At 44.3% G+C, this 24,705-nt stretch overlaps 1 protein-coding gene across 5 annotated transcripts in view; it reads right to left on the reverse strand.

Annotated features, from left to right (window-relative positions):
• LOC102451136 (histo-blood group ABO system transferase-like) overlaps positions 1-24,490 on the reverse strand; it is a 40,831-nt gene extending 16,341 nt beyond the window's left edge. For 2 of the 5 annotated variants that reach the window (XM_075905157.1, XM_075905153.1), the window contains exons 1-7: positions 24,081-24,490; positions 18,188-18,281; positions 14,403-14,459; positions 11,301-11,336; positions 7,071-7,118; positions 6,286-6,333; positions 5,147-5,182 (exon numbers count right to left, since the gene is read on the reverse strand). In XM_075905157.1, coding sequence (XP_075761272.1) covers positions 5,147-5,182; positions 6,286-6,333; positions 7,071-7,118; positions 11,301-11,336; positions 14,403-14,459; positions 18,188-18,281; positions 24,081-24,096 — 335 coding nt within the window. In that variant the 5' untranslated portion in view covers positions 24,097-24,490. The remainder of the gene's footprint in view (positions 1-5,146; positions 5,183-6,285; positions 6,334-7,070; positions 7,119-11,300; positions 11,337-14,402; positions 14,460-18,187; positions 18,282-24,080) is intronic. The other 3 variants (XM_075905158.1, XM_075905154.1, XM_075905155.1) reach the window with 2 other exon arrangements.
• Between the last annotated feature and the right edge of the window lie 215 nt (positions 24,491-24,705).

Below are 24,705 nucleotides of genomic sequence, written 5' to 3' on the forward strand. Positions count from 1 at the left end.
TCTTCATGCACACCCGGCTTACGTGTTAGTCCCTCTCACCGGTCCGCATCTGTAAGGATACAAAAAGAAAACAACTCCAGAACAGGGAGCAAGGGTGGGACATGGAGCACCCACGGGGACTCATCTTGAAGGACCATCGTTACTGCACAAAGGTGAGTAACTTCTTCTTGTAGTGGTCCTCATGGGTGCTCCACTCATGGTGACTTTGTAGCAGTACTCACATTGCGTTCCTGGAGTTCAGGCTTGTCAATGACTGAAAGTCATGCTAAGGTCACCGAAGACTTGGGTGTCCACTGCCGCACTATTGCGTAGTGATTCATAAAGGTCAAGCTTGAGGACTATGTGGCTGCCCTGCAGATTTTCGGCAGTGAGACTCCTCTGACAAACGCCATGGATGTTGCCTCTGCCCTGGTGGAGTGTGCCTTAGGTATAGTCTGAAGGGGCTTGTTGCACATCGAGTGACACATGGTGTTGCAACAGACTATGATGTTGAACAGATTCTGGGAAGACAATGTTCACCCTTGGAGCAGTCCACTATGGATACTATTAGGCAGTCAGTCTTGCGCCAGGTCTGTGTTTTGTCTATAATGAATGCTAAAGCTTGACGTACGTCAAGGATGTGGAATAGGGAGTCTCAAGTCGAGGCATGCGGCTTCAGGTGAAAGACCGGTAAAATGATGGGTTCGTTGATATGAAATGGTGTCATGACCTTAGTGAAAAAGGCTGGGTGGGTATGTAATGTGACTGAGTCCTTGGCGAAAACCATGACGGGTGGCATTGCCATTAATACTGCCAGTTTGCTCACCCTATGGGAAGATGTAATTGCCAATAAGAATACCACTTTTATGTTGAACATCGATAACAATGTGGTGGCTAGTGGCTCAAAGGCTGGATACATTAATATGTTGAGGACCAAATCCAAGCTCCAAGCGGGGGGACGGGTCTTCGTGGGGGTTTGAGGTTAGCTATTCCCTTAAGCAATCTCTTGGCCATGGGATGAGCAAAGATGGAATGGCCTTCGATGGTTGCATGGAATGTGATGATTGCTGAGAGGTGAACTCTCAGAGTAAAGATCGAAAGACCTTCATGGTGTAGGGAAAGGATATAATCAAGGATTTCATACGCTGGTGCCAAGTGTGGTTGGATGCCAGTTTTCTCACACCAAGACACAAACCTCCTCTTGTCAGGTAAGTCCTTCTTGTAATTTGTTTTCTACTGTTCAACAGTACTGTCTTCACTGCCTCTGAACAAAGTTGCTCTTCTACTCTGAACCAGATAGGAGCCACGCTGTCAGGTGGAGAGTCTCTGGTCTGGGGTGTAGCAGGGACCCCTGGTTCTGGGAAAGGAGGCCTGGGAGGAGTGGCAAGGGACGTAGTGGTAACAGGGACATCCTATGAAGGAATGGGTACTATGGCTGTCTTGCCCAGGCTGGTGCTAGGAGTATGACTTGGGCTGCGTCTTCTCTGATTTTCTGTATTACTCTTGGAATAAGTATCGTCATGGGAACACATAGAGGAGAGGCACTTCCCAATGGATTAACAGTTCATCTCCAAGTGAGCCTTTGCCCATGACACCTCTGGAGCAATAAAGGAGACACTTCCTGTTCCTGTAGGTCGTGAAGATGTCTATTTGTGGCAATCCCCAAGCTCCGAAGATGTTGTCCAGGACATCGGGGTGGATTTCCCACTTGTGGTCCTGAGGGAAAAATCTGCTGAGAGCATCTACCATGACATTGCTCGTGCCTGGTAAGTAGGATGCTACCAGAGTGATGAGGTTTCTTACACACCAGTTCCATAAGTGGACTGCCTGTGCGCACAGTAATCAGGATCATGCTCCTCCTTGACGATTGACATAATACATAGTTGCTATGTTGTCTGTAAGCACTTGGATGGTTATACCAGTGATGTGTGTGCCGAAGTGTTTGCAAGAATATGCAAAGAATATGGCTTTTAGTTCTAGGAGGTTGATATGGGAAAGTGCCTCCACAGCTGACCATCTGCCTTGCATGGACATGCCATCAATGTGTGCACCCCATCCCAAAAGGGAGGCATCTGTAGTCAACTGGGTCAATTGCTGTTGACATTTGAATGGGACTCCTGCTAGCAAATTTCTGGGGTTCAAGCACCAACCCACGGATCTGCGATCTAAAGTAGTCGGAGTTATCACCTTGCGCGTGGAGTGTTTCATTGGAGTATACTCCGATGCCAGCCAGTATTGGAGACAGAGAAAGTGAAGTCTCGCATGCTGAATTACCAAGGTGGTGGCCATCATATGCTCCACGAGGCGGAGAAAGGTAAGTGCGGTGATGGTAGGGGTGTGGATGATTACTGTGGCCAGCTCATGTGTAATCTGAAAACGCTCTTGAGGTAAGCATGAACATCCGGTGATGGAATCTAGATATGCACCTATGGAATTTATACTCTCTGTAGGATTTGGAGACGACTTCTGTTCAATGATTATGAGCCCAAGTGAGAGAAATATTTGCCTGGTTACTATCATCATGTGTAGTACATCTTGTCTCGATCTGCCTTTTATAAGGCAGTCGTCTAAATACGGAAATATGATCACTTCTCTGCGCTAAAGATGAGCCGCTACTACCGCCAGGGTTTTTGAAAACTCCCTGGGAGCCAATGCGAGTCCAAATGGTAGCACTCGGTATTGGAAATGAGCGTCTCTGATATAGAAATGGAGAAAAAGTCTGTGAGCTGGATGTATTGCTATGTGGAAATACGCATCTTGCTGCAAACCAATCATTCTTCTCTAGTGATGGTATTATCTTGGAAAGATGGAAGGAGTCACCATCTTGAACCTTTGACGGCAGAGGTATTTGTTTAATATCCTGAGGTCGAGGATGGACCTCCATCCTCCAGTCTTTTTCTCTGTGAGAAAATACCATGAATAGAACCCCCTTCCTCTGAACTGAGGAGGAACGGGCTCTATGGCCCCTGTAGAGAGTAGGGCCTCTTCCTTCAACAGAGTCTCGTGATATGGGTCCCTGAAGAGGGACGGGGTTGGTGGATTTGTGGGTGGTATGGTAGTGAAGGGAATGGCGAGCCTGGATACCACCAGTTGTAATACCCAGTGGTCTGATGTAATCGCCGACCATTGATCTTGAAAAGGTTGAAGTTGATGGTGGAAAAAGTGAGTGACTTGTTGTTCCATCACCATAAAGAATTGTTGCATGCCCTTGACTGAAACATCAAACTTGCTGTTTGGAGTTTTGTTGGTTGGTCATACGGGATGGTTGAGATTGGCTATGTTACGGGCGTTGTCTTGCATGTGACTGGTCTATGGTTCACTGCTGTTGTTGTCTTTGATAAGGATAATCGTACCTCTTCTGGTATGGGTAGTATCTCTTGCATCAAAAGGTGGGGGTTTACATCCCCAGGGTGCAGAGCGTAGATTGGGAATCTTTTCCAGAGTGGAGGATTTTATCCGTCTTTTCTGCGAACAACTTGTTTTTGTCAAAAGGGAGGTCTTCCACTTTTGTGTGAAGCTCCTTTGGAACTTCTGCGGAAGTAAGCCAAGATAAGCGCCTCCTCGCGATTGCAGTTGCAGTGGTGTGGGCTGCTGTGTCTGCCACATCCAGCGAGATCTGCAAACTCGCTCTTGCTGCCATTAAGCCCTCCTGCACTAGAGACTTTAAGAGGGGGCGCATACTTTCTGGCAGGCATGGAAGAATCAGTGATATCTTTTAATAATTGTTGAAGTTGTGGTTCGATAGCAAGGCAGCATAATTAGAAATACGTAGGAGAAGGGTTGCCGAGGAGTAAACTTTCCTGCCGAATATATCTAGCTTTTTTATATCTGATGCTGTCTTATATTGCGGTGTTTTGGCCTGCTGTTGTGCTGCATCTACCACCAGTGAATTTGGCTGTGGATGGTTAAAGAGGACTTCTAGATTCTTGGAAGGGACAAAATATTTCTTGTCCGCTCTCCTGCAGGTTGTTGGCTCTGACCCTGGTTTCTGCCAGATGATGTCTGCCACTTCCATAATGGCTTCATCAATAGGGATGGCAACTTTCGCCCGTTGCCTTGGGTCCAAATTTTTCAGCAGTCGATGTTTGTACATACCTTTGTACAGCAGATCAGCAGGATGTCAGAACCAGAGCTTTGAAAGGGGATATGCATGTGCCTGGAGAGCAGACAGCCAAGTTCAAATAAAGAGCAGAGTGGCTACTTGAAGAATTATGGGACATATCTGGTGACCTGTGATGATGTAGAAAACAATTAAAGTGTTTACACTGGCATCCCAGTGCGGTAGCCACAGCGCAGAAAGCTCTATGTCTCTTGTCGAGGCTGTGGCTGCTGGGCTCTGTTTGGGTGAGGCTAATTTGGAAATAAGAAAGCATTAACCCACCTCCCAATATGGCAGACATTTGCAGGCTGTGGTCTGTCACAAAACCCTTTCCGAAGTACTCTGTGTCTAGCTGTGGGATAGCTGCCACAATGCATTCTTCTCTGAGCCATTGCAAGAGCTGCTAAAGTGGATGCACACCACCATCACAAGGAGCACAGTGTGGACACACAACAGCGGTATCCCTGCAGTACTCTGTGAGCAGAGCTGTAACTGCCAGTGCAGTAAATCTGCCAGTGTAAACATACCCTGAGTCCTGCCACGACTGCAGGGGATAGGACTGGAGGCACTGGCGCTGACTCCATCGGAGCTCAGAGGCTGGAGCTTCCACAGGGAAAAACATATAGGCAGCCAAGTTCCTTCCTCCCCCCAGTGACTTTTTCCCATTGGTGGACCTGCTGACCAACTCCTCCTCCTCCCTCTTGGCATCCCCCACTCCCACAAACAGCTGTTTTGCAGCAATCAGGATACTCCAGGAGGGAGGGAAAGGAGCATGCTCAGAGGAAGAGATGGGGGCAGAGATGGAACAGGAGAGGGCAAAGGAGGGTCAAGAAGAGGTGGGGCTGGACTGGGAGTTTGGGGGAACAGATAAAGTGGGGACAGAGAGGGGTGCAGGAGAAATTGAGCACCCCCAGCTAAAGAAAAAGTCAGCACCTATGTCTCAAGGTCCCTTTCCGGCCTATGGTTCTAATATCAGAAACTTCCTTAAGAATTTTGGTTTGGCTTTTGTCTATTAACTTCAGTTGTATCTTGGATGAAACAAAAACACTTATTTTTAGTTTTACTTACGGTGGCTTTAGAACCTGTGGCTCTGCGTAAATCATTCTAAAGGGAAAAGAGGAAAAATTATTTCAAGTTAAGGAACGATTTTCATAGCTGTTAAAAAAATCCTTCTGGAGGATTCCCCCCGCTCAGGGTATGTCTAGACTACATGGCTCTGTCGACGGAGTCATGTAGATTTGTTTATTGGGCAAAGGGAAATGAAGCGGCGATTTAAATAATCGCTGCTTCATTTAAATTTAAATGGCTGCCGCGCTGAGCTGATAAACAGCTGATCAGCTGTTTGTCGGCTCAGTGCGCTAGTCTGGACGCTCTGCGGTCGACATCAAAGCCCTTTGTCAACCGCCCCGGTAAACCTCATCCCACGAGGAATAATGGGGCGGTCGACAAAGGGCTTTGATATCGACTGCGGAGCGTCCAGACTAGCGCGCTGAGGCGACAAACAGCTGATCAGCTGTTTGTCAGCTCAGCGCAGCAGCCATTTAAATTTAAATAAAGAGGTGATTATTTAAATTGCCACTTCATTTCCCTTTGCCTACAACACTAATCTACGTGGCTCAGTCGATGGAGTCATATAGTCTAGACACAGCCTCAGGGACCCATACTCAGAACTGCTCAGGAAAGAGTTTTAACTATACCTCTGGCTTGAGTTTAAATCCCGGTTCAAGTTACAAATGAACATGAGTTTAATGGTCTCTAATATTGGTTCTGATCACAAAACCGCTACATTGTGCGTCTTCATTAACAATCTATGCTTATGAGAGGCTCAGAGGGACATAGCAAAAGTCAGGAATGATGTGCATTAGAAAAGCAGTGTGAGCATGCAGGATTGAAGAATAAAAGTTTTGCAAGTGGGGAATGGGGCACATTGATAGAGCAGTGGGTGTGGCTCAGAGTTTGAATAGTAGAGGTGCAGGCTGGTAACATTCATAGAGGGAAATCCATCGTATCTCTGCTGAGAGGTTGGTAATATCCAAACTTATCTAAATCTCCGTGTCATCAGGCTCTCCTGACAATTAATAATACAGAAATGCAATGCTAAGCTGTAGTACTGGAGTTTCACAAGCATAGGTGATCATCCTTCAGGAACCCCAGAGTTCTTCTAAAAGCAGATCAAATGCTTAAAAGAAACTAACTACAAGTTCTACCTTGGTAATTCAATTTCCAGTAAGTTCTCCAGGAGGTAGGTACGGTTGCTATGGAGGAAGAGCAATGGAACTTTGGTTTACAAAAACACGGCATGAAATAGAAAATAACTAGTCCAAGAAATCATTGAGTTATTTCACATTTACCAGCATCTAACTATAAAAGAAATTAACAACAACAAAAAATCTGCTGTATTATCTTTGTTTCTTGAATATTAGTGTGATCATTGGTTTGTTTTTTCATTGAAAGAAAACATTGGACATTTAGTTTACTAAAAATATAGCCTTATTAGAGCATAATTTGTTTAAAAGTAAAACAAGTCCAAGGAAGCTACATCTGCAAACCTACATATGAATATTCCTTATTCACATAAGTACAAGTTGAACCTCTTTAGTCCAGCACCCTTGAGGCCTTCCCGGTGGGGAACCAGAGACTGTCAATATTTTATATCAGCACTACCAATACTTCCGCTGCTTAATGGGCTCTTAGAAGACATGTAATTAGAACTAAACAACAGCACAGAACCCTGAGCGCTAGAATTGATGGACGTAAAAAACTCTATAGGACCACGGGAAACTTGACGACACCCATGAGGATTGGATATCCAGCTAATAAAATCATCCCAGACTATGGAGGTTACTGGACTGGAGAGTGCAGGACTAGAGAGGTTCAACATATAGTCCCACTGAAGCAAATGGTACTATCATATCAGTAAAGGCTAGTCAAGTTAGAAAACATTTGCATGATTATGTCACAAATATTAAATGGAATTAACAAAAGGCTCCACCTTAGTAGATTTATTTTGTGAAAGTCATCTGGGTCCTGGGTATTTGGGCTACAGGAAGAAAGCATGTGACATTTAGTGTTTGGTTGTTTTGTTGTTGTTGTTTTAAACACAGCATAGAACAAAATAGGCAGTCACCAGAAGTGTCAAGATTAACACCATTTAAACATTTAAGAGAAGAGAACAAAAGATTCCACCTTGGATGTTTTATTTTTTGTGCCTCATCCAAGTCATGGCAGAGAAAGTGATGGAAATTTTATTAATTAAATTTGTATGGCTAGTGGCAGACATGGGAGGGTGGGGAATGGGCATTAGGCTCTTTCCCCAAGCCAGCACATGGTACCACCTTATATGATAACAAGAGAAGAAATACTATCCCTTTTAGTTGGTGGAGAAGAGCAAGGAGAAAAAAAATCACCACAAAACCCAATACTGATTGACAGGAACCCGGCCAATTCTTTCATATAAACACCTCTGGTTTGGATATCATGTCATGTGGTAATCTCCAATATGTAGGTCAAGTTTCTCTGGAATTACGTGCTGGTATTTGGGTGGGTGGGGTTCTCTTATTGTCCCTCCTAATTACCCAGAAGTAAAGTACTTTTATCTATCTACTGTTTCTGAATCAAATTCTGATCTGAAACATCATTCAAAGCCTAGTAGCAAACATAATGGCAAAAACAAGATATTATTATATTGCAATTACTATACTAGTCTGTGCAATGGTTATATTATATAAAGTCTCCTGTATTACAAAGAAAATTATATTAGAAGATCGTTAAGGTTTTAAAGTAAAACATTCAGAAGTTACAAAATTCCAGAATTAAGGATGTCCATGAAACCTTAATTTTGCCCTATAGTGCATATACATTGGGATACCATCTTTAATTACATGAGCACCTGCTATTTTTTCCACAGCACCCCTGGCTCAATATTGGTGCTATATGGTGCCATACAAATTAGTTTATATAAAGGCTGGGGGCACACATTGGAAAATGTGGATAAAACAAAATATTGAATCAATGCTTGTTAATTCAGTATTAAATCATATTATTTCATTGCCTTTTTGAGTGTTAAGAACTTGGAATGGACTGTTTGAAGGCTGAGACACATAGAGGATGGTGGAAGTCCATGAGCGAGAATGAAGGCTGAGTGAGAGTGAGGGACATACAGACAGATCTGGTTAGCTAGAGGAAATTAGACTTCTAAAGATGGCCTTAAGCAAGCCATCTCTCATTAGAGAAGGAATGGTCAGTAGTGTTTTCAGAAAGCAATTAATTACACCTTTGGATGCCAGCCCACGTCAATGCAGGTGAGAGAGAAATGGGGGAAGAGGGCTGAACAGAACATCTACAACTAAAGCTCAAACCGTGCATTCTCACCAGCTTCTGTATTTCATTGCAAGCTCAGATCAGGTAATCAAGGCTCACATACCTTCAATGGAAAGGATTTTGCCCAGTGCTTACCGTTGTAAGGGTCTAAGTGAACTGAATGAGTTCTCTCCTGACAGCTAGCTGGGTGTGGGAGAGACATCCAGAACAAAACCGTATTTATATAAACACTCAGTCTGCTTAGAGCAGATAGAGTGCTGTTGCTCACAATTGTCAACTTTGGTTGGTGTTGGGTTACAAATCACTTTAGTACAGGCTAAAACTCTCTAATCTGGCACCTTTGGAACCTGATAAGAAAGAGAATTTTCTGGACCACAGTAGGTCAATATTGTTTTGTAGCATGACCAACACTTCCACTGCTTACTGGGCTGATAAGAGATCATTTAGAGGTAAATTAGAGCTAAATAACATCACAGAACACTCAGAGCTAAGACTGGTGACGGTAAACAAACTTTATGGGGCCACGGGAAACTTGGCCACACCCCGAGAAAGGTGGACATCTGACTAAAATCATACTGGACCATGGATGTTTCAGGATGAGAGAGTTCTGGATTAGAGAGGTTCGACCTGTACTGAATGCAGAGGTAGTAAAATTCTGTTACCAATGTTGTTGGCATTATTGTGTGAACACAGGGAAGCGGTACTCTATTTTATGTCTCCTAAATGAGGGGGTCACCCTCAGCTAAAAGTACCTCATGAAGCAAGGGGTTGAATATCAAAATTACCTGGGCAAATAAGAGGCGTGGGTGCAGCTCTCTCAGTGAAGGGATGTGAACCCTCCCCCAAGTGGTCTCCTTGGACTATTTTAACTAGTTTACCCTGCCCCCACTGATCAAAGAAAGAGCTAAATGGGTTTTATTAGGAGCCTCTGTGTTGGGTCAGGTCCCCCTTGGGACTGAAGTGTTGAGGCCTCACTGAGCCTGCTTACCCTGACAGCCTGGACACCTTGTAGCCCTGTCTTGTTGAGCCCAGATCTCCAGCCTATTTCAACTGAATCACAGGGACAGGGCCACGTCCCCCAGGCTGCAGACACAGACTGTAAAGCAGCACCTTACTGTGCGACCTTTTCCCAGCACTCTAATACAGAGCACCTCTGGGAGCTGAACCCCAAATAAATCTGTCTCCTGTTGTATGGAAAACAGAACAAGCTCATGTACATTTGTCCTTTTTCTCAATATAAAGAGAGATGCACAGACTCCTTGTCCCAGGTAACAATTATTTACACTGGGTTTATCAATACACAAAAGTGATTTAATTAAGTATAAAAGGGTATGTGTACACTAGCCCCCTAGTTCAAATTAGGGAGGCTAATGTAGGCATTTGAAGTTGCAAATGAAGTCCGGAATTTAAATATGGAATGAGGTGTAACAGTTAGTTCGAATTGCCGTTTCACTGCCGCGTGTAGCTGCGGGCAGTTACTTCGGACTAGTGGAATTTAAAAATGGCGACCGGATGGGAAGATGCAATTAAAGCCTGGGATATTTAAATCCTGGGCTTTATTTGCAACTTCGAATGCCTACATTAGCCTCCCTAGTTTGAACTAGGGGGTTAGTGTAGACATACCCAAAGGTAGGTAGGATGGAAGAGATCATAAGAGTTAGTAGAAAGAACAAATTAGGTTACTAAGCAAAATAAAACAGAATACACAAACTAAGCCTAATACACTAAATAAACTAATATCACCCTAAAGTTGTTCTTATAATTATCTTCAGAGATCAGACATCCTTCTAGCCTAAGCACAGTTCCTTCCTCTAGTTAAGTCTTAGTTGTTTCCAGCAGTCATCTTGGGTGGGGTAGCCAGGAGAACTGACTCATTCTCAGCTCTTAACTAGGATTAGTATAGGCAGAGTCCTTTGTTTCAGTTTGATCTCCTCCCTGCTTTTCTTGGAAATGTGCAGATTTTAATATAGATTTCAGTATCAGGTGACAGGATAAACATCTCTGCAAGGCCCTAGTCTCCATATTTCATGGGCTAACCCACACCTCTGCAGGAATGTTCTGCTCCATTGTCTCTTGCTAATGGGCTATCACAGCCTTGAATCAGTGGTAGTAATCCAAATCAGCAAATATGCCATTACAGAGACTCCATCCAGTAATCCTCACTGATTAATGAGGGTAATAATGCTCCCTGTCACACACATGCCCTGACCCTCCCCCCACTTCAGTGTCAATGTAGTAGGATGACCACAGAACAATGGGATTGGGAAACCATGCGCCTATCCCATGTGGCATTGCAAACCCTTCCCAAAGCACCCTGTATCTAGTTGCACAGTGGGATAGCTGCCACAATGCACTGCTCCCTGGGCCTTTGCAAGAGCTGCTAATGCAGGTGTGCTCCACCATCACAAGGAGCACAACAGTGGTTTTCCCTGTAGTGCTCTGTGAGCAGAGCTGTAACTACCAACGTTGTACATCTGCACTTGTGGCACACTCTCATGAGTCCTGCCACAAGTGCAGGGGAGTGGACTAGATGAGCTCTCGATGCACAGGCACTGACTCCATGAATGCTCTGGAGCTAGAGCTCCCACAGGGAAAAATTACCAATGCTCATTGCCCCAGAGCAACCCAGCTCCTCCCTCCCACCAGCGCCTCTCTCCCACTGCTAGGACTGCTAAGGCTGTGGTGGAATGGACATGGTGTCAGGGGCAGAGCAGAGGCAAGAAGCGGGAGAGGATCAAGTACCTCCAGCTAAAGGGAAAGTCAGCGCTTATGTCTTAAGGTCCCAGTCAGGCCTATGGTTCTAAATTCAGAAACTTCTTTTTGCATTTTGGTCAGAGTTTAGTCTATTAACTTTAGTTACATCTTGCAGGTAATAAAAACGCATATTTTTAATTTTACTTACGGTTGCCTTAGAATCTGTGGTTTTGTGTAAATAATTCTAAACAGAACACAGGAAAACAAAAATTATTTCAAGTTGAGGAACAATTTTAATAGCTCTTCAAAAAACCTTCTGCAGTTTACAGATAAAGATTCCCACCACTCACTGATTCCCACCAATCAGTGAGAGTGACCCAAACCAGCAAATACGCCATTAAACAGACCCCATTCAGTAATTCTCACTTGATCTACACAAATGATACATACATACACATGGGATAATCTTATTCAGTAGATGACAGTTTTTCCAAGGATATATTACGTGAGGCATCTTGCATGAAGCTCATCTCAGTTATGACATTCCTTGCATAGTAATCTGTTCAAAAAGCTTATGGAAAGCCCTTTCACCACCACCTTGTTATTAAGACCTCACTCAGAGATGAAATCAGTTGTGGGAGAACTGATTCCACCCTCCCTGCTAAGAGATAAAAATCACTGACAGCTGAAACTACGTGAGAGTGTTTGTGCCCACCCTGCAAAGAGATGAAAGTTACTGATGTGCAGAGATTACAGCAAGAGGCAGGTGGTAGCAGAAGGTGACTAACAATCACCTGGCAAACAAGTGGCTGGGTGGTTAGCAGAGAAGGGCAGTGAGCAAATGCCCAAGCAGCAGGAGGAATAAGGTGCCTTTTTACACCCCACTCCACCCAGGGTGGGAAGTGAACTCCGTAGCTGCATCTCTGAACTTTAGCTCTGCACTGGCCAAGCAATGCTGACCAGCAACAGTGAGTGGGGTGCAGAGAGGGTCAGGCATGTAAAAGGGTTTTGAGTGGCTGGACTTAAGAACCTGAGAGGAAAAGGACACCCCCCCAGCCTACTTGGGGATGGCTCTTTTGCTCATGGTTTATGTTTATGAACCTTCTTGCTTTGGTGTTTTCTAAAATTAATGCCAAGTGACTCCCCTTCTTTTACTAAAAGTTTCTATCCCACACTCGGACTCTGTGCTTGCTACTGGGGAAGAACTGACTCTCTGTAGTGCCCGGGTGTGGTGTGTCAATTTTACTAGTTGGGGACCTGAGCCAGTTTTGTGTTGTATCGATGGAAAGGAAACCCTCTGCTGCATCCAGCCCAAGTTGCTGCTGGCGCCACCTGGCAGAAGGGTTACACTAAGGCTAGGTCTACACTAAACCCCTCTGTCAGCAGAGGGATGAAATAAAGCACATCAAAAGTGCAAATGAAGTGGGGATTTAAATATCCTGCACTTCATTTGCATAATCACGTTCTGGCGCTGTTTTGATCAAGCGCCATTTTGAAACTGAAACCGTGGTTTAGACACGGTTTTGCCGACAGTGGGGTGATTTTTCAACAGATCCTGTACTCCTCAAAAAACAAGGAGTACAAGATCTGTCGAAAAATCACCCTGCTGTCGGCAGAACCACTTCTAAATCATGGTTTCAGTTTCAAAATGGCACTTAATCAAAACAGCGCCAGAACGTGATTATGCAAATGGAGTATTTGTACGTTCTATTTGCTTTATTTACATCCCTCTGCTGAAAGAGGGGTGTAGTGTAGACCTACCCTAACATAGTTTGTGATGGTGTGTCAAGATCTTGCCAAAGTACGGCTCCAAAGGATCAGCATGACAACAGGTGCAACTCAGCTCTTCATCTGTGGCTGCTGGTGTCATTAGAAAGTTGGTGGATGATGTGGATACAGGAAAGGGCCTTGCAGAGCCAGTTTACAGAACTAACTCCCATAATGTATCTAATTCAGAAAAATGAGGAGTAACGGTAGTTCGAACTAGGAAGCCTAGTTCGAACTAACTAGTTCGTGCCCCGTGTAGCCGTGCTGCACGGGGTTCAAACGAGCGGGGTTTTAAAAATGGCGGCGCCCCGCTTATGCAAATGAAGCCCGGGAAATACAAATCCCGGGCTTCATTTGCAAGTGCGGTATGCCTACATTACACCGCTAGTTTGCACTAGCGGGGTAGTGTAGACATACCCCATGAATTTAGCTAAGTCTTTTTTGGACCTGTTAAAGACCTGGTCTTCACAACATCCTCTGGCAAGGTGTTCTAAAGGTAGACTGTGTGCTGCATGAAGAAAAACTTCCTTTTGTTTGTTTTAAACCTACTACCTATTAATTTCATTTGGTGACCCCTAGTTCTTATGTTATGGGAACAAGTAAATAACTTTTCCTTATTCATTTTCTTCATACCTGTCCTGATTTTACACTCCTCTATCATATTCCCCCTTACGCTCTGCTTTTCTAAGATGAAAAGTCCCTGTCTTTTTAATCTCTCTTCATATGGCACCCATTCCAAACGCCTTTTCATTTGTGGTGCCCTTTTCTGAAACTTTTCCAATGCCAATATATATTTCTTGAGATGAGGTGACCACATCTGTATGCAGTTTTAGGGGCAATAAGATATTTACTGTCTTATTCTCTATCCCTTTTTAAATGATTCCTAACATTCGGTTTTCTTTTTTGACCATTGCTGCACACTGAGTGGATGTTTTCAGAGAACTATCCACAATGATTCCAAGATCTCTCTCTTGAGTGATAGTAGCTGAATTATTTCCCATTATTTTGCATGCGTAGTTGGGATAATTTTTTCCAATGTGCATTACCGTATATACTCGAGTATAAGCCGACCCGAATATAAGCCGAGGCACCTAATTTTACCCCAAAGAACTGGGAAAAAATATCGACTCGAGTATAAGCCTAGGGTAGGAAATGAGGCAGCTACTGGTAAATGTAAAAAATGAAGATAGATACCAATAAAATTACATGAATATTTATTTCAAAGAAAAACAATAACCTAGCTCTGTAAGTGGAAAAGGGGGTCAACAAAAACAATATGGTTCTGCAGGCACGGCCACAGCTCAGCCCCCACCACCCCCGCCCCCGCCCCGCAGCCCCCACGTTCCGGCCCCCTCGCCTGCCAACGAGCCCCCTCTAAACGAGCCAGCGGGGGGAGGGGCTGTGAGAGACCAGAGCCGGGCATTTATCAAAGCTAAAAGAGAAGTGGTTAGGAATCTCAACAAAGTGGAATTGATTCCAGCCCTTTAACTGTAAAACCTCAAAGGCTCACATAATCTAGGAAACTCCAACACAGAATAGTTACCTCATTGTGCTGAAGGTCTTGACTGGTGTGTACTGCCAGGTATGATTGGATGTACTCCTGCACATTAAATCCAAATGTCATGTTAAACATGGAGATCTAAATAACATAAAAGCTTAACACTAAAAATCACAGAGTCCAATTTCTAGGCACGTTTAAAGATGCAAACTGTACAGCAAAGAAACAAACCCAGCAGTTTAGCCTTACAATAGAACAAATCTAACCAAAGGTTGCTAGAATGCCGTGGTAGATGAAGAAAAGCAGCTTCATATTATTATCAGTCATGCACTGGGAGTGCAGTCAATGATATATCATGATCTCTGCAATAAAGAGCTTACATCGTACCTCATCATTGGAATGCCAAAACTATAGCCGTTAAAAGATAATCGAAGAGAATGATATGGCAAAACAGATGTAGTTTTTTACTTACCAAACTTGTAAGACCTCACGCTCAACAGTATTTCTGTTTGTGTCTGTGTTACGTGATAATGCTTCAACTTCTGTACTTCAAAAGCTCCTTTGTTTTTAAATTTCACTCATTTTTATTTAAAAAAAATTTAAAGATGAAAAATACCCTGAAGACAACCCGAAACTGAAAACAAAACATTTTGTTTAACCCCAAAAGTTTATTTTAATTTGCCAGGAAAAAAAATCAATTTCAATTTGAAACCAACTGATTTTTTTCTTCTGTTCAGACCCAAACTGAAAAATCAGTTATGCAGCCTTGGGAATGTAAATCCATAATTCGGCCAGATACTGAAAACCATGGACTCCAGCTTTATGGCTCATTATAACAATTTATTGCCAGCTAACCCTTAATTGCTCACTTAATTTTAGGTGTCTCCCACAGTATGTGCAACAACCTGTCCCAACTTGTATTTAGCTCAAATGCTTGCGCCAGACCTAAAGACCTAAAGCTTGTCCCTTGCAACAACAGAATTTGGTTCAATAACAGTGCTCTACAGCCAAAATGCTTCTGAAATAAATGTAGTCAAACTTTACTAATTCTGGGTCACTTAGAACAAAAATGATGCTTAAAATTGTTGATTGGCTCTAGTTTTCAAGATATGCTATTGGGTCAGTATATACGACCCTTGACTTGCGAATGGCGGAGGATAAGTGAGTTATAAAGGGAAGGGATCTCAATTTAAACCAGAAATGACTAAAATACATCTTTAACTGAATCTATGAATAAATCTATGAGTGGGTTTGGACAGTACTTGCTTTTTAGGCAAAACAATGAATGATGCAATCTGAAGCTGGTATTGCGTCATACATGATATGAATTGCATGATGTTATTCCTAGAAGTCATGGATGATGCAATCATAACGAAGCTTACATCACTCTGCTGAACAAATTGCCCTATATCAGCTCTAGAAATCATACAGTGTCCTGCTCTCTTATTTGTCAGTGTTTGATTTTGCAAAGGGACACATTTCTGTTTAGCCAAAGTGAGCAGAGATGCCTGGTACTTGTGTGAACAGTGCAGATAACTTCTGCTATGTTTGTGGTGAAGTGACTTTTACATCACAAAAGCACAGTATAATCACTATGGTTAAGAAAGCCTATCACCTTTATTTTGGCTGCAAAATTGGAGATCAGGACAAGAGGTGGGCCCCACACATATGCTGCAACACTTGTGCAACAAATCTTCGCCAATGGTTGAACAGGAAAAGAAAATCTATGCCTTTTGCAGTGCCAATGATTTGGAGAGAGCCAACAGATCATACCAGCAATTGTTACTTCTGCATGGTGCCTCCAGTTGGGAAAGGTGTGTCAAAGAAGAAAAAGTGGACTGTGCATTATCCAAACATTCCATCAGCTATACGCCCAGTACCCCACGGAAAGACTGCCGGTTCCTGATGCACCAGAATCATTCTCACTTGAGTCAGACGAGGAAGAGGAAGAGGATGAAACTTCTGGTCCTGAACCATCAATGTCACAGAACCCACATTTTCTCCCATCCTCCTCCTCTGAACCACACCTCATAATGCAAGGTGAACTGAATGACCTTGTCAGGGATAAAATATATTGCATCAACTACCTTGTCTCTCTGAAATCCTTAAACCAACACTGAAAACCACATTGTTGGTTCATATTGAATGTGCAATCTGCTGTAACCCCCATCCTTTTCAGCAGTACTACTACCTACCCAATATTTCCCCATTTTGTAGTTGGGCATTTGATTTTTTTCTTGCTAAGTCCAGCATTTAGTTCTTGTCCAGGGGCAGGAGCTTAGGGAGCTTAGGAGCTTTGACTCATTCCTGGCATGAGACAAACTGAAGGAACCTTCAGAAACAGTGGGAAAGCTTCCCTCTGAGCCACCTTGTTTTTAAATTTGCAAATGTGCTGTGCAACTAGACAAACGCTGTAGGATGATCACAGGGAGGGGGGCAGTGATTTTAAGAGTTAATGATTTCTACACTTGGAGATAAATGATGCTGTTAGCCAGGCTGTGACAGCCCCTCTCATGCCACTTGGATTGCACAGGGTGTGACAGAAGAGTCTGCTCTCTCGCTCATTTTTCTGCCCAGCTAGGCTAACACAACACTGGGGAATCTAGTGTACCTCTGAGAACTGGGATTGTGAACCACCGATTTGAATTTCTGTAGATATTAACCACCCCCTCTACTTTTCCCCACCCATAGGCAGAATGAATTGTGTCATGTGCACCAATATGGAGATGATGTGTGACACATAACAATATTCATGTGGTGTGGGTTGGGATGAGGGGTTCAGCATATGGGAGGGAGGTCAGAATGAGCAGAAGGTTGGGGTGCAGTGTTGTGAGGTTTCTGGCTGCGGATACTGGCTCTGGGGTAGGGCCAGGGATGAGGGGATCAGGCTAGGGCAGAGGGTCGGGGTGCAGAGGTTTGGGTTATAGGTGGAGATACTGCAAGGAGAGGATTCCCCCAGCTCTTTCTCACCCTGGGGCAACACTTGGGGTGTGTCTAGACTACATGCCTCCTTCGACGGAGGCATGTAGATTAGCCAGATCGGAAGAGGGAAATGAAGCCGCGATTAAAATAATCGCGGCTTCATTTAAATTTAAATGGCTGCCCCGATCTGCCAATCAGCTGTTTGTCGGCAGATCGGGGCAGTCTGGACGCGATGCGCCGACAAAGAAGCCTTTCTTCATCGGCGCAGGTAAGCCTCGTGAAACCAGGTTTACCTGTGCCGATGAAGAAAGGCTTCTTTGTCGGCGCGTCGCGTCCAGACTGCCCCGATCTGCCGACAAACAGCTGATCGGCAGATCGGGACAGCCATTTAAATTTAAATGAAGCCGCGATTATTTTAATCGCGGCTTCATTTCCCTCTTCCGATCTGGCTAATCTACATGCCTCCGTCGAAGGAGGCATGTAGTCTAGACACACCCTTGGTTTGTGAGGGAAGGGGGGAAGAAGAGGCACCTCTCTCGGCCAACGCAGCTCTGGGACTGGGGGACAGAATAAGCACCTGGCCTCTGGATCCGGCATGTCTGGGCTGAGGCTGGGTTGAAGCTTGGGAAGGGACACTGCAGCAGGTCCGGGCTCCACAGTAGCTCAAGGTGTCCTGGCAGGTCTAGGCCATAGCAGAGCTGGTTTGGGAGAGGAGCACCTGTCCATGGCAGGTCCAGGTCAGGGTTCGAGCCAATCTTTCCCCAACTGCGGCAGATCCACGAACAGATTCCCTGAGCACCTGTGTGGTGCTAAACTGGCTAGTCCACACAGCTTGCATGGAATTTAGACAAGCGATATCTTAGGAGGGGAACTATGGATACTTTTGCTTACCAAAGCAATCTACTTACCAAAAGTAGCCAAGACTGAAGCACAGCACCACGGTGCAGCTCATGACACGAAAAATGCGCCTTGTAAAATAGTCTTTGACCCATCCTCTTTTCCCTGGAATAAAGGAGACGTGCATGAGACTGGTCCTTTCTGTTCAAATCCGCATCAATTGGCGGCCAACCCTTCCTTTAGCCAGGATGTGGGGTAAAGCTAGAGGTGTGGTTACAGCCCATGGCGGCATAGGTGACACGGGGAGGGGGAATGCATGAGGGGTCCCATGCACACACCCCCCAATGCTGTACGCAGGAGGGGCTGACCATCATCCAGAGGGGGAGACAACTGAGGGTGGAACCTGGCACCTGCAGCAGGGATCCATCCCACAATGGTCCCAGCTCCCTGGGCTCTTCCCAACGCCCGGGGGAGGGGCAGGACCAACCCACACTCACTGGCAAGAAGCAGAGCAGCCAGGAGAGCAAAGCAAGTTGTAGCCGTTGCTCCACTTGCCTCAGCACTGCAGGTGAGTGCCGGGGAGGCGAGAGGGGGGCAGGTTTACAGGATCTTTCAAAAAAGCCTGCCGCTTTTGAAAGAACTGCATCTAGACTGTGGTTTTACTTTCGAAATGGCGCTTTTTCGAAAAAGCACCATGACGCGATTATGCAAATGAAGCGCAGGAAATTCAAATCCCCGCTTCATTTGCAATTTCTAAGTGTCTAATTTACATCCCTCTGTCGAAAGAGGGATGTAGTCTAGACACAGCCTTACAGACTAACAAAAATACATAGAATCATGAGCTTTCATGAATTAATCTCTAAGGGTTTGTCTACACTACAGAGAAGATTAAAGCCGCCGCTGTCAATCTTCCAGGGTTTAATTTAATGGGTCTAGTGAAGACACACTAAATCGAACTGAGAGGGATACTCTGGTCAATGCTGGCAGTCCTGTTGCCACAAGGAGTAAGGTAAGTCAAAGGGAGAGTGTTCTCTCCCATCGACTTCCTGCAGTGTGGGCAGCACCAAAATTTGAGTTAAGCTACTTCGACTACAGCTATGCAATTAACATAGCTGAAGTTGGGAACTTAATTAAACTTTATCCCGTAATGTAGACATACCCTAAGATGCTACAGACAGAAGATGTATTTTCTATTTTTGCTGTTCTTTTCATTCCCAGTTTGTGTTTGTGTTTTTTAAAAAAATTGGACTTTTTAATGACAGCAGCTCTACCCCATCTGAACTCTTTCCCCCAAAAGGGCAGTTATTACCATTTAAGGATATGTCTACAGGGCAGTTATTTTGGAATAACTAACATATACACCACACTCCATTATTTCAAAATAATGTCGAGATGGAGGACTTCTTACTCTGACTCCTGTAACCCTCATTTCACGAGGAGTAAGGGAAGCTGAAGGAGGAGTGTTCTTCCTTTGACTTTCTGCTGTGTAGACAGCGCCAAAAGCCAATTTAAGCTACTTTGACTTCAGCGACACAATTGACATAGTTGACGTTGCGTATCTTAATTTTACTTTTGTCCTGCTGTATAGATGTATTGCTGACTAGACCTATTAAAAGTCCAGTCAGTACAATGAACACCACAGAACAAGGTAGGCTCCCTCCTGTCCTGGCTCTCCCAGAAATGGCCACCAGGTTCCTGCGACCTCTAGGCTCAGGGGTGATCGGGGAAGCTCTGGGTACCGCCCTCATGACTGCAGATGCTACCCCTGCAGCTCCTTAGTTGGGAATTGCAACCAATGGGAGCTGCAGGAGCAATGCCTGAAAGCATTGAGTGTTTCCTACAAACTCTGTGTTCTTGGGGAACCAGGGAATAATATCCATGGAAGACATAAAAACCTCCCCCTCTCCTCCTAGCCTCTGACTGAATATAGCAGATTAAAAAAGCAAGGAAAAGGCACCTAAACCCAGCCGGAAAATGGTGGCAGGATTAAGGAAACTCTCTCAGCCTCATTTGCATAGAGGATGGGACAAGGGAGGTATTTCCATTTTCATCCCAGAACTGCACGAACTGGGACACAGCAGGAAAGCATTGCCTGGTGGGATATCTGTTAGCTCTCCGTGCTAATGACTCCACACCCAAATCAATTATCGGATAAGTTTAGTAATAAATTCCCTATTGGTATCCAACATACTGAAATTGCCTAATTGCATAATGAGCTTCTTTGAAGGAACACCGCCCATAGCCAGGAATAATCAGTCCCTATTATCTAGCCTACACAAAACAACTTTGGGATACTCCCTTGAACCATCCATTTACCCATAAACAAGTCTAGTGTTCCTTCTTGAACCATTGTTGTTTCCCTACAAAAATCCCTACTCATGCTCAAGTAAAATGTTCTGATGCCTGGATCTAAATTCTGCATCAGTTCCATTGGCACTTCATCTTCTCCTGACTGATCCTGCTGGGGGCTCTGCTCTGCTCTGCTCTGCTCTGCCTGTCTCCAACACTATAGACCCCCAGCTACCATCACCATCTGGGAATCTCGATCAGTTCAAAGTTTCACGGAATGATGAGATCCCTCTCCTCCCCCGCACTGCCCACTGTAGATACATAGTCTCCTGACCCTGCCTTATGTGATCAGTTACGGTTTGCTAGCCCTAACATGTGTAACCAGATTTAAATTAGATTTAATATTGGAACTGTTGCGATTGTTTGGCTCCCCTTGTATGGTCACTCCCTAGAAATAAATAACTTTCATTGTTAAGGTGGCTGCTTCCCTCTCTTTTCCTCTCTCTCCCTCCTCCCTGGAAGTGTTGTTTTGGCTTCCCCCATTGACTTTGCAGTAACGCTCCTTGTACCTAAGCTAAAGGTCCCCATAGCGCCCCCAAACGCTGTGGGGTTTGCTCATCAAGTGGGTTGATAGCAGAATGGTTGTGGTGTGAAAGTGGGGACAGGGAGGTGCTGAACCTGGTGGCATACGAAGGTGGCTGGTTTAATTGCTATTTCAATCTAGCCCACTGAGTCCAAGGGCGCATGAGGGTCACAGCTTGGCACTGCTGTGCTATAAGCCTACTAAGTCCAGGAACATATAAAGGGTCAGTTTTTGAGTGCTGATTAGATCTTGCAAGAGACCTTCATTGGGAGGGAACCGGCAGAAGGGAGAAGTAAAGCTCCACATGAGAACACAACTCCATCCCCCATAAGAGTAACCCTAATAAATGAGCATACCCCAAAGTAATGGGTAAATTTGGTAATATGAGGGCAACACACCGAGTCTTCCTGACCAGCCACCATGAAACTAGGGGCCGCAGAGATCTAGCAACTTCTTTCTCTGAGCCACAGTAAATGCCACCAGGACCCTCATACTCCCAACTTCCTCCTACAAACCAGCCCCCTGCCTGGATTCCTGTGCCACATGCAAACTCTCTCCTAGTACCTGCACACCACACGTACCCCTGCACCCAACTGCCTGCCCCAGTCCAGAGCCCCTTCCTGCACCCTAAACCCTTCACTCCTAGGCCTACCCAGAGCCTACACCCTCAGCTAGAGCCCCCACACCCACCTGCACCCCAATTCTCTATCCCTGCCCAATGAAAGTGACAGAGTGGAGGAGAATACACAATAGAAGGGGCGGGAGGAGGAACATGCAATAGTGGGGCCTCAGAGAAGGGGGAGGGCCTTAGGGAACGGGTGGAGTAGGGCTGTTTGGTTTTGCAAAATTAGAAAGTTGGCAACCCTAAATTTTAAGTGTGCAAGTGGCAAAAGGAAGGAAAGTTGGTTCCCTCTCATCTCCTCTCCCCTCCCTTTTTTTTTTACCATTCTGGACATACAGCCAAAGTAGTAATAAGATCTGTCTGCAGAATCATATGGTACATCTAGCCTACATGGCTCCCTCGATGGAGCCATGTAGATTAGTTTACTCGACAAAGGGAAATGAAGTGGTGATTTAAATAATCACTGCTTCATTTAAATCAAAATGGCCACCGCGCTGTGCCGATCAGTTGTTCATCGGCACAACGCGGCAGTCTAGGCTGGGATCTGCCGACCCCAGAACACTTTGTCGGCATATCCTGTAACCCTCGTTTCACCATTGTTCCTTCTTCTGCCATCTGTCACTACTGTGCACAGCCTTTCTCCATCCTCTTTGGAACCTCCCTTCAGGAAGTTGAAGGCTGCTATCAAATCCCCCCTCACTCTTCTCTTCTGCAGACTAAACAAACCGAAATACTTCAGTCTCTCCTCATAAGTCATGTGCTCTATCCCCCTAATCATTTTAGTCGCACACAGCTGGACCCTCTCCAATGTGTCCACATCCTTTCTGTAGTGGGGGGCCCAGAACTGGACACCATACTCCAGATGTGGCCTCACCAGAGCAGAATAAAGGGGAATAATCACTTTTCTAGATCTGCTGTCCATGCTCCTCCCAATGCAACCTAATGTGTCATTAGCCTTCTTGACTACAAGGGCACACTGTTGACTCCTATCCAGCTTCTCATCCACTGTAATTCCCAGATCCTTATCTGCAGAACTGCTACTTAGTCAGTTCCACCACATTTTTTAAGACACTGATATCAGATCATGACGTCTGTCACAACAGATACATTAGGAGAATGCCCTGTTCTTTTTGTCAAATAAATAGGTTTGCTTTAAAAACTGAAACAGAGAGAGAGAATGCTATCTTAAAAAGATTTTGGACCACACATAGTTGGATCACATAAATTATCAAGTGAGGAGATGGAAACATTTTTAAGTGTTAGAGGCTAATTCTTAAACACAATCGTTCTTTTTCATAAGATGCTTTTCTCCAGAATGAACCAGATGTAGAAGTTCTAGAAACTCTTATGGAAGTAGTGCTAATGGAACAGCTCCATTGACTTCACCAGGGCAACATAATGAATTGCACAATCAAGTTGAGGGTTTAGGCTCTGAATGCCATATAGTTACACTCACAAACTGTGAGTTTCTGCTATGTGGTAGATGAATGCAAAAAAGGCTGCAAATCCAACTAAAAGCCTGGGATTGTTGTGTGTGAGTTTTTTCCTGAATTTTTTTTTTTTAAATACATCAACTCAGACATTGGAGAGAGCAAATAAAAGTGTTTTTTACATCTGATAGAAAGCCAGTGCCGTATTTTATATCATGTGCTTATGGGTAATCTTTCATATTCCTCAAATAGATCAAAAAGTGTGGGCCCCATCCTGCATTGACTGAACTTCCATTGTCTTTAGTGGGTCAGAATTGAGTCCTATACTCATTATATACCTAAATGTATATAAGTAAAATTCACAGGAACAAATTCTCTTCCATTACATTGGTGTGACTTTATGGAGCTGATATGCAGGGGCTGCTTTCTACTCTCTATTAATTATTGCATTACTGTAAATGAGAAGAATTTGGCCCCATAGGGAGGACAAAAATAACTCTTGGTCTACAAAATATGTATATACTATTTATCAAAAGTATATACTCCTTCCATTCCTTTGTGGACAAATAATGAAAGTGGTTGAGAGCAAGGAAAATATGTGCAGAAGAAAGAAAAGGGAAGAGAAAGAGAGAAAACTGGGAAAGGGATACAGAGAACAAAAGGAGAAAAGAATATAAAAAATTGCTTGCATTTCTAAGGCTTCCCTCATCTCTAGACACAGATATAAATTTGATTCAATTTCTGCAAGAAAACGTGACAAATATTGTTCTGGTACAAACTATCCCAGCATAAATCAGATCTGCGAGAGCCAGTAGAATTAGTCCCGATCTATCTTGACATAGCCAAGAGCAGGAAATGGACCTAAGTTAATAGTATATTGGTTTGTCTCGTGTATTTAATATCTGCCACTTTAAAGTTCTTTCTCTGCATTTAAAACATGGACTCCCTACAAACCCCAGACCTGCTACGGTCTTTCAAAACCCAAAGAAGATTAGATATGACACAGCTCATAGAACATTTTAAGGAAAATTTATGGGTACCTTGGTCCTTGTTCATTGTGTACCGAATTACTCCCACAGGAATGAGTGTGAAGACGACGGAACTGGGGATCTTATTGCTGACAGCTGTTGACTGGAGCAGTCTTAAGCAGCTGGGAGCTCTCTATAGAGGGCAGCAGGCACCAAAACCTCTTATTTTATATCCCTATCAATATGAATAGTAATGAAATGGGCAGTTTGCAAGCCTATGAGAATCCTGACATGCTCTGACGCAGTCCAATCCTTGTTTACAGAAACTCTTCCCTGGTCCATATAATCCTAGTTAGGAGTAAGATGCTTGAGTACAGTAACTTTTGCCACACCTGTGGCTTAGAGCCAGCCTTTCTTTGGAAGACAAAACATATTGAGACAGGCTGGAGGGCGAGGGCATTCTCTAAGCTGCTCTAAAAAGAGACATTTGAATAAACACCTCCATTTGCTAAGCATGCTCCTTGCAAACTTTATGTGCTGGTAGTTTTGGTAGTTAGTTTGCCCACTTTGTGCTCCGACAAGCCTTATGTAGGAAGCTGGTCCATATGGTGCTGGGGTATGACACTTCCATCTCCTTTCCTCCAAAGCACTTGTAAAGCCCAGCCATGGTCTGCTCTCCTGATTTTAAATGAATGTG

Source organism: Pelodiscus sinensis, chromosome 22 (genome assembly GCF_049634645.1).
Source record: "Pelodiscus sinensis isolate JC-2024 chromosome 22, ASM4963464v1, whole genome shotgun sequence".
In the NCBI taxonomy this organism is placed as follows: domain Eukaryota; kingdom Metazoa; phylum Chordata; order Testudines; family Trionychidae; genus Pelodiscus; species Pelodiscus sinensis.